The sequence below is a fragment of the Polyodon spathula genome, chromosome 14, assembly GCF_017654505.1.
Source record: "Polyodon spathula isolate WHYD16114869_AA chromosome 14, ASM1765450v1, whole genome shotgun sequence".
NCBI lineage: Eukaryota > Metazoa > Chordata > Actinopteri > Acipenseriformes > Polyodontidae > Polyodon > Polyodon spathula.
The window spans coordinates 37,459,475-37,474,062 of record NC_054547.1 but is presented as its reverse complement, the minus strand read 5'-3'; the positions used below and the strand labels follow the sequence as shown (position 1 = coordinate 37,474,062).

At 41.2% G+C, this 14,588-nt stretch overlaps 1 protein-coding gene across 2 annotated transcripts in view; it reads left to right on the top strand.

The window, feature by feature from the left end:
• Positions 1-5,488: 5,488 nt before the first annotated feature.
• Positions 5,489-14,588, top strand: part of LOC121326805 (DIS3-like exonuclease 2) — an 82,369-nt gene continuing 73,269 nt past the window's right edge. For both annotated transcript variants that reach the window (XM_041270325.1, XM_041270323.1), the window contains exons 1-5: positions 5,489-5,597; positions 6,750-7,574; positions 9,946-10,091; positions 10,498-10,551; positions 13,851-13,952. In XM_041270325.1, the coding sequence (XP_041126259.1) occupies positions 5,504-5,597; positions 6,750-7,574; positions 9,946-10,091; positions 10,498-10,551; positions 13,851-13,952 (1,221 nt within the window). In that variant the 5' untranslated portion in view covers positions 5,489-5,503. The remainder of the gene's footprint in view (positions 5,598-6,749; positions 7,575-9,945; positions 10,092-10,497; positions 10,552-13,850; positions 13,953-14,588) is intronic.

Sequence of the window (14,588 nt, the reverse complement as noted above, 5' to 3'; positions counted from 1 at the left end):
AAATAAAGATTAATTGATTGATTGATAAAACTGGGTATCCTAACCCATACAGACAACTACAAGTCCCAGAATCCCTTGCACGCACACTGTCAAGCTGCAGAAGGGATATTTGTCTTTCCCACGCAGGCAGACTGAGCCGCTTACACCTTTTCCTGTGAATGACGGAGGTTGAAGATTCCAACAGTTTTCTATTGGAAAAAAGTGATCATGTGGAAGTGCGGCTGTGAGAACGGGACTCACTGAGCGGTTCTCATGACAGATGTGTCAGTGAGGCCGGCGGCCCAGATGTGAGCCTGCCTCGTGTCCCTTTGAGTGCCTGCGGACCGATGACTTCATGCTGTGTATTTTAATATAGCCGCTCAGATACATTTTTGTAATGCCGCAAGTGTGGGATAACAACTCTTTTTTTTCTTCTTCTTCTTCTTCTTGTTTAATGATGTTACAGATTTTTCCTAGTGACATCATAAAGGATATTGAGAGTTTTGAAGCCGAGACCACAAAATGCATAATTCTTTATATGTTTTTTTTTTCTTCTTTTCGCTCGCCTTTCATGTGGCGGAAAAACAGAAAGACCTAATGGTTTACATCAGGGTGTCACATCAGTCCTGCCAACAGAGGACCCAGGGCTCTACATATCCTACTTGTGTCTTTACAAAAATAATGTGCTGTTCCCCACTCCTTGGGTTTGTGCAATACCAACTACAAGCCTATTACACTCCTATAAATAACAACTTAATTATGCTGCTGCATTTTTATTGCGTTTTGCAGCATGCGCTTCTGAAGTGTCACACATGTGGGATCATTCAGATTCTCTTCCCAGGACATGGATCCAATCCGGAGAGGCAGGAGCCCCGCTGATGTAACAGCTCCACCAGGTTGTCTATAGGGAGAGGGTTTGGAGGGCAAGAGAGACTTGGGAATGAAACATAAATTCACAAAGTCTAGACAGAACATGCTATTCTGCTCACCAGTTAATTATATCTGACAGGCTTCCGATATGCAAACATTCTCAAAAACCAAGTCTTCTGGTCTTAATCAGAAAGAACACTTGAGTGCTGATGCTCACTTCAGTGTGCTCTCTCAATTTGAAAAAAAACTTGGCATTTCGTAGTGAGCACTAACACGCATGTTGTTCGTGAATTCGTCAGTTTAAGCCAACCGTGTTTAATTATTAAGTGTAACCAACTAAAACCCTGACCAGGTCATAAAGCCCTTGTTTGTACAGCCCTTGTTAAACCTGGAGCAGAGCCATACTTCAGCACCACAGCTGTCAAATTCTACTATAAGGTTTTACATTATTAAAGGACACAGGACTTTTCTATGGCATTAATCACCCTTACCTGAGCCTGATGCAAACATACTCTTCCCATATTCTTTACCGTTCTTACAATGCTAATGTACACTTTGTCTTACCACAGTATAGCAGACACAACTTGGATTGGTGTTGACTGAAACTTTCACGTTTGAGTTTTCTTACAAAAAGATTGTACATAGATACATTTTGCAAAAAAGCTGAAGCCAGAAGGAGTGAATTGTATCAGGGCCTGCTGTGAACTGCCTCGGGAGGGATGAGGAAACGGCACCCCTCAGGACAAGGGCTATCCCGGCTAGGAGACTTCAAGGGCTATCCCGGCTAGGAGACTTCAAATCTGGGATGGTTTCACAGATGTTTTCTGTTCAGAAAGAATCGTATTTTTTGGTTTTGGTCAAAACTGTAGGGCTGGACCATTGAGCATAGGGAAGAATGGAGTACGAACACACCTGTAACAAAAACCAAATTCGACAAAGCAGTGCCACCAAAAGTAGTGAGAGGATAGTCTAAAATTAGTGAGAATGTTCCATAACATGTAATGTAATGTTCTGTAAAGTATCCACAGGTCAATGATCCCATAAAAAAGTTAGCTGTAATGTCTCACTGAGCGCTACTTTAATGAAATGATGTAATAGCTAACATCTTTGTAAATTGCAATTCCATAACCACAGATGATGTTTTAGTTAGCTTATTTTTATCCCTCATACAACCATGGCTTGGACTGCATATCCACAATAGAAAACTGAAGGGTTAATTTTCCTATTTATCAATTCCTAAAAAATAATTTTCTCCTGCTGTGGCTTTGGAAAGATGGAAAATAAGACATGTTGCCCTGGTGTATTGGACCAATGAGTGTTTGCGGTCTGCATTTTCAAACCAGTCCCTAAAGCTCTGGTCCAGACTCTTCCAGATATGCCACAGGGGCTGTCTGCCTACCGCTGGCTCAGGGTTGCTACGTGTCTCTGTTTTCCCTGGATCATCCCGGTTTTGAGGAAGGTGTCCTGGGAATTTAATGTGCCTTCCTAGGACACAAGTTAGATTAATCTAGATACAATATTACTGCAACTTATGCACACAGTTAATTGACTTTCAGTACTACAGCAGTAATACTATCATGTTTGCTAGTTGATGAATAGAGGATGTCTAAAGAGAGTTTACACTTTTAACAACTCCCATCTGTTCAGGTGCTGTTTTTTTTTGTATCTCAGAGGTGGCAACCCTACGCTGGTTCCATCTGCAGTCTACATTCCAATCTGCAAGTGGACGTCACACAACAATTACAATAACTTTGCATTCTACTGGTGGCAAACTATTTTGTACAACCTGCAATGTTCCACTGGATCACATACGTCAAGCTACGATCCAGCAGCATTTAGACAGACAGCAATCAAAAACGAAACAGGTTGTGGATAGTGCATTGCTTCAAAACAAAAAGGTAAAAAAATAAAACCTTTTTCTGAAACAGCTCAAGACTGACGACAACAGTTGAGACTGATTTAAACGAAAATAATATGTAAAAAATACATTAACAAAGCAGGTTACTCTTGATCTCTGTATCATCATCATCATCCTGTATTTGTTCACAGACGCATATTCTCAGTTACTTATAGATGCAACAACACAGATTACGTTGTTCACAGTAAGTAATTTCATGGAATATTTGATTTCATTAAAATATTATCGATTTGTTTTCAAACCTACTGCATACGATTGCCACCTGGCCACATAATTAGTCTAGCAGCTAGGATCAAAAATTTTGAAAGGTTCACCCATAAAGCTTGACAATTTCAGATGGTGCATTTCAGACTCTGACATAAAGAAAGTCTGTCTTTGAAGAAGGGATATTTCCAGATAATCTAATCTACTGTACTACATTGATACAACAAATCAATTTACCTGCAGAAATTAAACTTCAAGAGGATGTCTGGGTGGTTTGAAACCTGATTCTTCTCAGCATTTGTCTAAAATCAGCATCATAAAAATGACAACTGGATGATTTTAACATTTATTTATCAGTATTTACTTCTTAACAGTCTTGTCATGTGAATAAAATACAGTATGCGTCTCAAAGCATTAATTAGCCTTCAAGACTATGAGAAATGAGCGATAGTTAAGATTCATCATTGTTCTCAGAGTCAGACAAGGCTTCAGCAGGTGTTGGTGCATTCTTCATTATCACAAGAGCAAGCAGCTTTGCAGTGACATTGTGCAAATGCCAAGACTCCTGCAGGAGGTGGGGTTTCTTTCATCAGCACTGGGGTAAGCTCTCCACCATCATCACCTTTCCATCCATTGTCAGCTAGTGATGGGAGATTCAAACTGCTCTGCAGCATGCAGTTGTACGAAACATTGACAGATCAGAGGCTTGGAGGTTTTGAAAAGAATCGTTCCTAGAAGTTTCTCAGAAAGATTTCCAAATGTACAACGATCACTTCCGTCAGTGCAAACCATGCAAACGATCATCATGAAGTCGACCCGCTGGATCTGTTGGGTTTGGTGTTTCTGGCAAACTGTGGTCTTGTTCTAACCAAGACATGGTTGCACTTTTGATTGTTTTGCGGAAAGATCCATCCAAATTGAAGAGTGACAAAGGAACAGGGGGAAGCTCATGCTTAAGGAGGTCATGAACATCAACATCTCCAGCTTGTGTTATCACTGTGAGTTTGCTGAACATTTGTCTGTCAATGTTTCTGTTTTTTTTAGTCTGTTTAGAAGAAATAGTCTTGTTGAGACTGGCAAATGCGAGACTTGATTAAAGGCTGCTTGTTTTCTGAAGATAAACCAGCTTCAACCTCAAATGGATTGGGCATGCTCTCACTCACAGTCTTGACAATTCTTTCCACATGCAAACCTACGGTGAGTATTCATTCATAGGTAGCTAACTACGACTTTTTACTACCCAGCTCTATACTCAGCAGTAAGCATAAAAAACCAGCCAGTAATAAACAGCACTGGTAATAATTATGTTTTTATATTCACAATAACAACCAGTGCAGGTGATAAAGCATAGTTTGCTCTCTGTCTCAGTTTGGCATCTTCTGTGGGAATATGCATTATTAATAATATGCATTATTAATAATTGCAGTATTAATAATCAGTAGCAGTAACGAAATGCATGAATTAACCCTGACATTCACCCACACTTATTTCAAGTTTCACACACAAAATAATAATGTTCACCCTTAAACAAAATCAAAAATATACATACACAAAATGATATAGGCCATAAAACATTAGCTGTTGATCATAATTGGATGGCTAGTTTTAAACATGTTTTTGATAGATTTTGAACAGGGATATTTACTACATCTTACCTTCAATGAAAACAAGTGACCCAAATCATGTGATGGGGTGCTGGGTCAAGTCTCCCAACATTCTGGAGGCGCATCCACTTTTAGAGCTCCCCCTGGCTGCCAAACACTATAATTGTTTTGGGAAAAGATACAGAGAGCATCATAACAGAATGTATTAAAAACGTACTGCTTGAGACTGTATATGGTAAATAGCCAAACAGTGCGATTCTGTCGTTCTATACTAGAGATTTGTGGACTTTCCCGTTTAACCTCGTGGTTAAGTTTGTATTTATTGGTGTCTTCCTGCTTCACACAGTTTCGTCCAATCAGACAAACACAGCAAAACAGCGAGCTGTAGAGGTCTGATTGACGGAATCGATCGTTACTGGTAGTTATTCAGGTCCCCGGACAGGTGTGCGCTTTTGTGAACTAGTAAACAAAACCATTGCATCCCTTTAGCGACAGACCGTGCAATTCACACTCACTTTACCTGTTCAATAAAATCAATGAACGTGAAAAACATGACGTCAGTCACGTGGCCTCTGTTTGGTCTTACATCTCCTCTTAACATCCTGTCGTAATACAATTTAAAAACAGCTATGTATCGTGTAGTATTTGGTTTACTACTAGGAGTATTGACAAAAAAAATCCTACATTTAACTTTTTAGACAGCTTTTAAGTGGGAGAGAACGTCATAGCGCTGAAGAAACAAACCAATCTTTTTTTTTCCTGTAATATGCATCAGTTTTGCAGCACAGTCTTGTACGTAACTATTTATTTTAGATACAAATAAAATCAAATTAACTACTGTACCACTGACTTCAACTGTAATGCAATACACACAGCCTTGAGGGAATTCATTACCCAGAAACCACTGCGACACTGCTGTTACGAGTTCATGCCGGTGAAGTCTTCCCCGGAACAAAACCTTACTCTGCAAACTTGTGAAAGAGAGATTGGTGGAACAGACACAAACCGATTCGTTTTAAAAGGTATGGTATTCGACCGTCTTAATTTTATTAATATACACTTAAATTCTGGAGTGTTTCCCAGCTCGTGGTTTTTAATTAGTGGACTGTGCATTTTGCCTCTGCATCAATCACCCGTGGACACTGTGTGTGCTTAAACCTTTGTAACCTACAATGTCGAGCAATGCCGCTATGGGCAGCTGTGCGAGAATAAAATAACCCTATAGCTAAACTACACGTTTCTGTTTTAATTTACTGAATTTTAATGTCCTTGCATATTTTTTACTGCACCCCCATCTTGTTGTTTTTCTTAATTTTTACTCATATTCTTGCATTTCTGTATTCATCCAATTTTGCTGCTATATTAATTAAAGTGCGGCCTTTACTGAATGTTTTTTGACGGCATTACTAAAATGTGGTAATTGAACAATAGCGCCATAGCTCAAGATAAAACGTCAACATTAATGACGTTTACTATTTACAATAATTAACGCAACAAATATCAACCGCTGTGCATCTGATAAACATGTTCGTGTTTCACCACGATCGATTGTTAATCCTCAGTAAAATGGATGCAAAGCACGGTGAAATTGGCAGACCAACATTTTGACTTTGTTATTGAAAAGCCTCGTTTTATAAACTCGGTAGAGGCTTTTACACTATCAGCAGCCTACTACATTGGTGCGCAGCGTTGTTGACTTTACCAACCGCGGTGCCTTGTTCATCAATATCAGTAATCAAATCTTGCCAGCTCTCTGTCATTTCCAGTTTGCTGTTCAGAAGGATGCCTTAGTTAATGTACAAATTGTATTTATATGCAAATGAGAAGTGAGAAGGTGCCTGCATTCATAAACATGTCCTTCCTTAATTGTGCGTGTGCATGATGTTTTGGAAGCAGTTAATCTATTCGGAGCCTAAACATATTGTTCTTGATGATCTGAAATGTCACCTATTCCTTCAGAGCGCTGGAGGTTATCCTGTCTTAAATGTTAAAAACGCCAGCACGACATGCCTAAGAAATGATACATGAGTCATACAGCATCAATGCTAAAAATATTCTATGCTCTTATTAGCAATGCTATTATCAACTGTATTTTTGCGTTCTACCCTGCTACCCTGTACCCATGTTCAGTTCGGTTTAGACCATGAATAACATCTTGCTGTGAATCTCTGCAGGCTCAAACCAGTACAGCATGGAGCATCGCAGACAGACCAAGGGCTGTAACCCATCTCGGGAGTTCAGAGGTGGGCAGAACCACATGGCAGCACCCCAAAAGGACGCCTACTCCAGGCTGCTAAGCCAGCACCACAGCAGCAAGTTCCGTTCCTACCTCAACCAGTTTGCCCAGCAGCAGCAACAGATAGAGGAAAGCCATGGGCTCGCTGTTTCCGACCCCATCCCAGACACCTCGGAAGCTCGTTCACGGAAAGGGGAAAACGAGATGAGGGAGACTGGGGCTAGGAATGGGTACTCCGCTTCCCCAAATAAGGGGGCGCAAGCTGAGAGCACCCTTTCCCTGTATATGAAGAAACTGAATGAACATGGGGAAGCTGGGGAGACCGTGTCGGTACAGCAGGGCATGGCTGTCAGGCAGAGGCACAGCAAAAGGAAGGATACCAACACCAGCCAGGATGGAGACGTGGAATCTGGGGGTGAGGGAAAACAGACGGGCTCAAAGACTCGGCATCACGATGCTTCTTCATTCAGGGGGCCTTCTGTGGAAATACCAAGGCTGCCGGATACCACTGGGAACAAAGGGATGGCCCGTTCTCCAAGACGAGGTGCTGTTTTCCCAAACCACAGCAGCGGTGGAGGCCCTGAGAGCGTGCAGGAGCAGGACAAGAAGAAAAAATTGAAGAAGACTCAGAAGAAAGGCCGTCGTGACTTGAGGCAGGACGGGTCTGAATGTTCGGATGGGGATTTGGTGCCTGCAGGGCAGGTTCCACGTAGTGCTGAGAAGCAGTCTCTCTCTGATAGAATGACTGCAAGCCAGTCCCCAGGTAAGGCAAAAACCAGATCTAGTGGTTGTAGGAGTGGGGGATATCCTGGGTTTGATTACCTACACAAATAGATTTGTGGATTTTGACTTTTTATCCCTTCACAAAAAAAAAAGTACACGCCTAGTGCTTTGTTTTTAAGACTTTATATAAGTGGGACAAGTGGAGAGTGGCCTGTAGAGCAGCGGTTCCCAAACTTTTGATTCACATACCCCCTTCCAGAGCTATCAACTGTCTGCGTACCCCTAACATACAGGGTTATTTTAATGTATTGTAGTGGTCTGCACTATTGGAGGGAAACAGACTCAGGTAGACCAGATGGGATTCGAAATCGACTCTCTTAATTACTGACCAAAATAAAATTAATAAACAGTGAGTCCCTGTTCGGGCAGGGGTTCACGCCAATATAGCAAAACTATCTCCACGCTCCCTACTCTTTCGCTCGCTTTACTCGTCTTTCTCTAACTCGCACTTGCTTTTACTTTCTCTGTTCTTCTTGAGCACTTGCAGACACTGTCTGTTCTTCGTTTATGTCTTGGGGTAGGCCCTGTTCTTCAGCCTCACTCTCTGTCCCTTACATCTTCAACAGCTCCAGTCTCTATCTGCTCGCATTCTCCCTACTTATAGCCTCAGGGGAGGGTCGCCAACCACATGCACACGCACTCCATATGCACACACACACACACACACACACACACAGTAAAGACTTGCCATGTACCCTTACAATACACAAGGCATAATAAACAAGACAAACGCAATGTTCAGGACAATGCCATCGCTAAGGTCGTTACAGTATGCTTTCATAGTACACATATACAATATAAATGACTAGAATAATATAAATAGTGCTTCTGATTTTTGGTTCTAACTGATAAAGCCGTATAAAACACCACTGATACAAAAAAAATGAAATTGGTGTATAATAAACACTGGAAATGTTTAATCCAGTTCATGTTGACTTCATCACCACTTTCCCACTTAAAAAAACAAAAACCTAACACATAAAAAACAAACTACCTTTCCCAGTGCAGCTGGGCAGTGTCCCTCGATCCTTTCTGTCTATCAAAAAACCGCAGGAGAATGTGCTCATGACCATAAGGATTTCGTTGTGGAAGACAGCAAAGGAAAGAAGGTACAACTTAAGTGTGTCGAGTTACTACTATTGTGACAGAAATAAAACAACCAAGCATTTTGTAAAGTAACCGAGAAATAATAAATTCATGCAGTATATGATAAGCAAACGCCCCGAGAAATACTATTTGTATAAAACTCGAAAATAGCTAAAAATAAGCACCAAAATATGTAATTAATAAAAACGAAAAAGTTCTAAGTATATAATTCGTACTGTACGGTGGTTGGTGGTGATGGCTCTGTACGTCATTGTCTCTGCGTGTCTTTGTTCTCATTGGTATCTCTTGGAGGTTTGCAATAAGCAAGTGTGTGGTGAACCGAAGTGTCCCGCTGCGTGATTGTCTTGCACGGCACAGCAAACTAACAAGCTAGTGTCACTCGTCATTTCACACCAGAAGTTAAAAGGAATTCCCAATACGGTTTAAAGATTTGAGTCTGACAAGTTATGAGAATGCAAAAAAAAAACTAAAAATGTTTGCTATTACACAGTTTGTCCCGCATGCCCCCTGGGCACGGTATGCGTACCACAGTTTGGGAACTTCTGGTGAGGAGTATATAACTGCTGTGGTAATTTAAGGGTGTCTCTCCCCGATTGGCCACCACTCCGCCTCTGTGCTTGAGTTGTGGGCATGATGGTGACACTCAGCCCTGCAGGGGTATCAACTCATTGTGCAGGCCTTTTGATGCAAGATCGTAATATTGAATAGCATATTGTCTATCCCGACAAATGAAGGTGTGCATGTTCAGATTGAATAACATTTAATTTAAGCAAAGGTCTCGCATAATACTAGTGCTGGCAATGTGAACAACCCCCCATTGCGCTAATTGTGCATTATTAAGGCACTGTACCTAATAGCACTCCCAGCCTAATCACTTCAGATCTGTCAGAAAAAAAGCTTTAACCTCAATTCCCTTCAGCTTATTACATTATATACCTATTGGCTGAGCTGCAACGTCTAGCACTATGCAGTTTAATTGATGACTTGGATCATTTATTATAATCTGATCCAGAACTGTTGTAGTAATGGATCTGTACAGAGAAGTACATCAAAACATTTCAGTAGTCACAGGGATGGAGAGAAGACTCCCATTGCATATCAGTTTGCTTCATTCCTAGTTTTTAGTATTCAATCTCAAATTAAAACCTGGATTGGGTGAGTGATATTGATGACTTGTCCAACTTTCCCAAAACAGTGTAAAACAGTGCTGACCTTGTCTTGATTTTGTATGTGTGTGTTTCCAGGTAGAGGCTCCGGTTCTAATGTGACTCCCAGTGACAATGGTAGACACAGGAACAATCCAGGCAGAGGAAGGAAGAGGCAAGTGTTTGAACCTTACATGACACCTCAGGATGTGTCCGCAGGACTGAAGAGATCGGAGCTTCTTCAGGTAGGGAGAAGTCTTTCTGGGATTCACAAGTCTGTACTCGGAGAAGTGGACGATTTTGCAATTGTTTGGAATGATCATTTTGGGGGCGGGAAGGGAAGCATTGTAAACCTGTACTAGTTTGTGTGTTTTTTTATTTATTAATGTTTTATTTTGTTTGATTAATGAAAGCTTGTGAACTGTTGATCAATCACACGTTGTCTGGAAATCATAAGACTTTTCGCATTTATATGAAGTTTTGTAATACCAAGGTAATTAACTGTTTCAGTGAATGCATTGATCAGTTTAACTGATTTCACAGGTTTGTTTAATGCTTTGTATTTGGGGTTCGATTTATCCTTTTTTTTTTTTTTTTTTTTTTTTAACAGCGATGAAATGCTTGCAATAATGTCTACTTTCTTCTTTACAGGGTCCGTTGAGAATTAACCCCAAAAAGTACCATGAGGCCTTCATTCCTTCTCCTGTAAGTAATGCCTGCAAGCGCTTCTCAGTCTTGAGTTAAATTGAATAAACCACCTGAGACTCCGTGAATGAACTTGTATTCCTTTCTCCAGTCGTAACGCATCCTGGGGTTGATTGATTTAATGAAAGGTAGTGTAGTCCCTTTTTGTAAGCTACATATCCTGATAAACCACCGTTTTGAATGAAAAGATTCTTGACTTGTTATAAATGATCTTGCTGGTAAACATTGGCAGCCCTCCAGTGAAATATACCTACTGTGGCCGCGCTCAGGAAGGTAAAAGAGCAAATCTTTATCTGGTGGGTGTAACACAATTTTCCAGAAACCGGGGGCATCTTTAAAAGTGAAAGGAGTGGGCAGCCTTTGTCTTCTGTTGCATTTTTACGGCACGCAAGACTTTCTGCTCGACTTGCAATAAAAGCAGTCTGTCTCAAATCCCAAATTTAACGGCTTTATTAATCAAACTGACGAATATGAAGCGTGTTCTGAGAGCCTAATTCTTACCTATTGTGCTGCCTTAGCAGTGACAGGGTGGCATTTGAAAACCATGGCAATGGATAATGGAGACTGCCATATCTCCGAGGCTTGTGTGTCAAGAGTCAGATTATTATAAAACCAATGTTTTACTCGGTTCTCTACTTGGTTGGAAGCCTAGTTCAGAGAGGTCAGTAAGCTTGTGGACTTCATAGGGAATTGACGAGAAAGACGAGTCAATTTAGGTGACTCGATAGCCAGTGGCAACCATTTGCTTCTGGGGGTTTCGCATCTAAGGTTTGTAGTGAGCCATTCCTTTTGATAAAGATTTTCTGTTTAGCTTGTGACTAACATATGCTGCCCCATTTATAATTTTTTTTTCCCTGAATTGTACCAGGGTCTCAGTTGGGAATACCTCATAGCTGTAACTGTCACCTGTGTTCTAGAAAACCCAGGCTTGTAACACAGTGAGAGAAATGCCTCTAGGTTATATATGTTTCCATTTAATTGAAAGAAAATAACACTGCAATGCAGGTTAGTTTGGATAGGGGCCTGAAACAGCAAGCTCTCATGCCAGAACTGTTAGTAGCCAAAATGAAAAGTTTGACAAGGAACAGATTGGCCAGGTAATGTTTAATTCAAGCCCTGCTTTCTTGTTCAGTGTTATTAACGTCTGCCTCAAGTACAGAAAGGGTTTTTGACGTGGGTCTGAGGGAATGGTTTGGGTTAACCTGCACAGGTTCTGGTCTGGCCTGCATTCATTTAAAGTCATGTTGCCACAGATGTTTTACTGCTAATCTCATGTGTGCTTGAAATAAAGTAAATACAAAAAAAAGTAAATAAATAAATTAAAATATAACTGTTTACTTGCAGCCCCCTAACTTGCCAGTGTTCCACTCTCAACCCACACTGCGGCCTTCACCTTGCTTGTTTAGGTGCAGAGTGGCATGCACGAGTGATGTTAAACAGTGCTCATCAAATTGACTTTGTGAAAGGATATTAAGTATTGTGTTGTACTGCATTCTCCTTGCATCTGCTTATTCCAAGCGCCAAAGAAGAAGGCGTTTATCCTGAAAGCCAGGCATCTCTGCAATTGCATTGCAGGCAGTGCCTTACTGGAAGAGGCTGCACCTCTGTAGGTTGAAGTTCCAGGAGTCCCTTTTGGGTGGTGAGGAATTCTAGCAGTGAATGCCACGAAAAAAATCTGTCATATCTGTGATGATCAAATGGGAAATTGAGACTCTTAACCCCAACTCAAGATACCTAACATGGCAGAAGCTGTACAAAAAAAATATGTACCTTTTAGAAAGCTGAACTTGAAGTGACCTCGTAAGGGTCCTGCTTCCACCCAGTTTCACAGCTGGAAGGATTGGTGCACCAATCCTTCCAGCTGTGAAAAAAAAAGTGGCTTGCACACCCCCTCCTCCCTACCGTGATGCTGTGGTCATGCAGTGGCTGATTCAAACCAGGGATTTTCTGACTCTGTCTGCAGCTTTTACCACCAGATCAAAGGCTTTCTATTAAATGCAATTGGGTTTAAAAATAAGTCCTCAAATAGCAGATCTGTTTAATGAGGAGTTGGTGGCTCTATTCCTGCAAACAACCCCCCCCGGTAGAATACTGCCTAGAAAGTGCTTTATATATATATATAAATTCCATGAGTCACGAGTAACATGTGTTGCACTGTATCTTTTTATTTTTTATTTTGTTTTGCCAACAAAATACGTATTTTAAGTACGGAAGGGAAAACTGAGTGATCCGGTTATCTACAATAAAAAAATAGTTCCTCTGGGGCTCCATGCCCCTCCTCTGCAGTGCCTGAATCAACCATCAGATAGGGTGGGGCTTTGTACTTCACTGCCGTTTGTCATCACATTAGCGCCTGGCTGCATGCCTGCGGTGCTGGTACTGAACTTTAAACATTGTGACCAAGAGCATTGGTGTATGACATGCTTCGCTTAATCCAAAAATAATCCCCCCCCACCCCCCCAAAAAAAAAAAAAAATTAAAAAATAGCCAAAACCACTGTGAACCTCTTTAAGGATCTTGTCCTTAAGGATTTCAGTTGGTAGAAGAAAGAACAAAACAGCATTTGGTATTGATGTACTAAGTTTTTATTTTGAATGAAAGCTTTGATTTATTGTAGTAATGCTTGAGTACCACTCTGTGTCAATACTGCATGACCCGGGCAGCTGTTTTTATTATTATTATTATTTTTTTTTTTTTTTTTTTTTTTTTTTACCTCCCCCTGTGCTTTCAAGTACAACTGTCAGGGTTGGAAATGCTACGGATCCAACCAAAAAATCTTCCTGGTGATCTGGTTTGGAGTGTTAAGAGGTCAGGAATATGAGACTTCAAATAAAGAAATTAAATAAATGTAAAACCAAAATACAAGTGGACCTTGACCTACGCCAGTGGTTAATAACAGGAGGTTGTCAGGTTCTGGTAATTACTAAACATTGCTTATTGACAGCGTATACTGTATACAGCTGCCCCTTGCGTGACACCCCATCGATAATTACTGGCATCTCTCGATTTCAAAGGTAGAAATTTCCACCCACCTTAATTCAGGGTACAATCTGCCTGCCTCCATGGTATGCGAGAATGCGCTACGGTTGTCAATGCTTTATTGAAGTGCATCTGTGGATGTGCAGAGTGCTGTAGCTTTTGTACCTAGTTATCCAGCGACTCTGTGGGATGGTCAATGCATTGCAGTCCTGGCATGCCAGTACTGTAGTAATGCCCCTGTTTGTTTTGTGTCTGCAGTGTACTGTAAAGCCCTGTGAAACCTCACCTTGCTCTTATTATCCCCCTGCTGTGCTCCTCAGGATGGGCTCCGGGATATCTTCATTGACGGGATTGTGCCTCGGAACAGAGCTCTGAACGGCGACGTGGTCGTGGTCAAACTCCTCCCGAGAGAGCAGTGGAAGGTGTGTGGAGTTTACTTATCTGATTTTATTCCCCCACCATGGTGAAACTGTCATAAGAACATGAGCCAGTTTGCAACAAGAGAAGGCTGTCCAGCCTATCAATGCTACCCCTATTCGAGTCGCTGACGGATCTCAAAACTTCAAGTTGGGTCTTAAAAACATCCCAATGATTCCGCTTCAACAGGTGTGTGCAGTTGAAATGAAACATGTTTTAAAAAAAAATAAAAAATTAATGGTTTTAATTTTATGAAACACAAGTCCAAGTACCTAAACTCGGGTTGTTTCAATGAAAATAAATACAGTAACAAACGAACAAAATATAAAATTCTCCTACTTTCACCAGAAGGTGTTTTGTTTTTTTTTCCCGTTTGACCACATGGCTATCTGCACCAGTTCAAATACGAGGGCCCCTCGATTTATTCAGTGTGTTGCAGAAGCATGCTTACCGCTGCTTCGCCTGCATTATGCTTTAGCAGCGCCTTGCATAACCCTCAAACTATCTGACAATATTGAGTGATTATTCCCTGTGTGTGACCTGGCAGCAGCTTATCGAACCAGGTCCCTCTGTACCTGCCCCTCCTCCATGAACTCGTCTTCTCCGTGTTCTCTCCTGCCTTTCCTCCCTGGAGGGGCCTT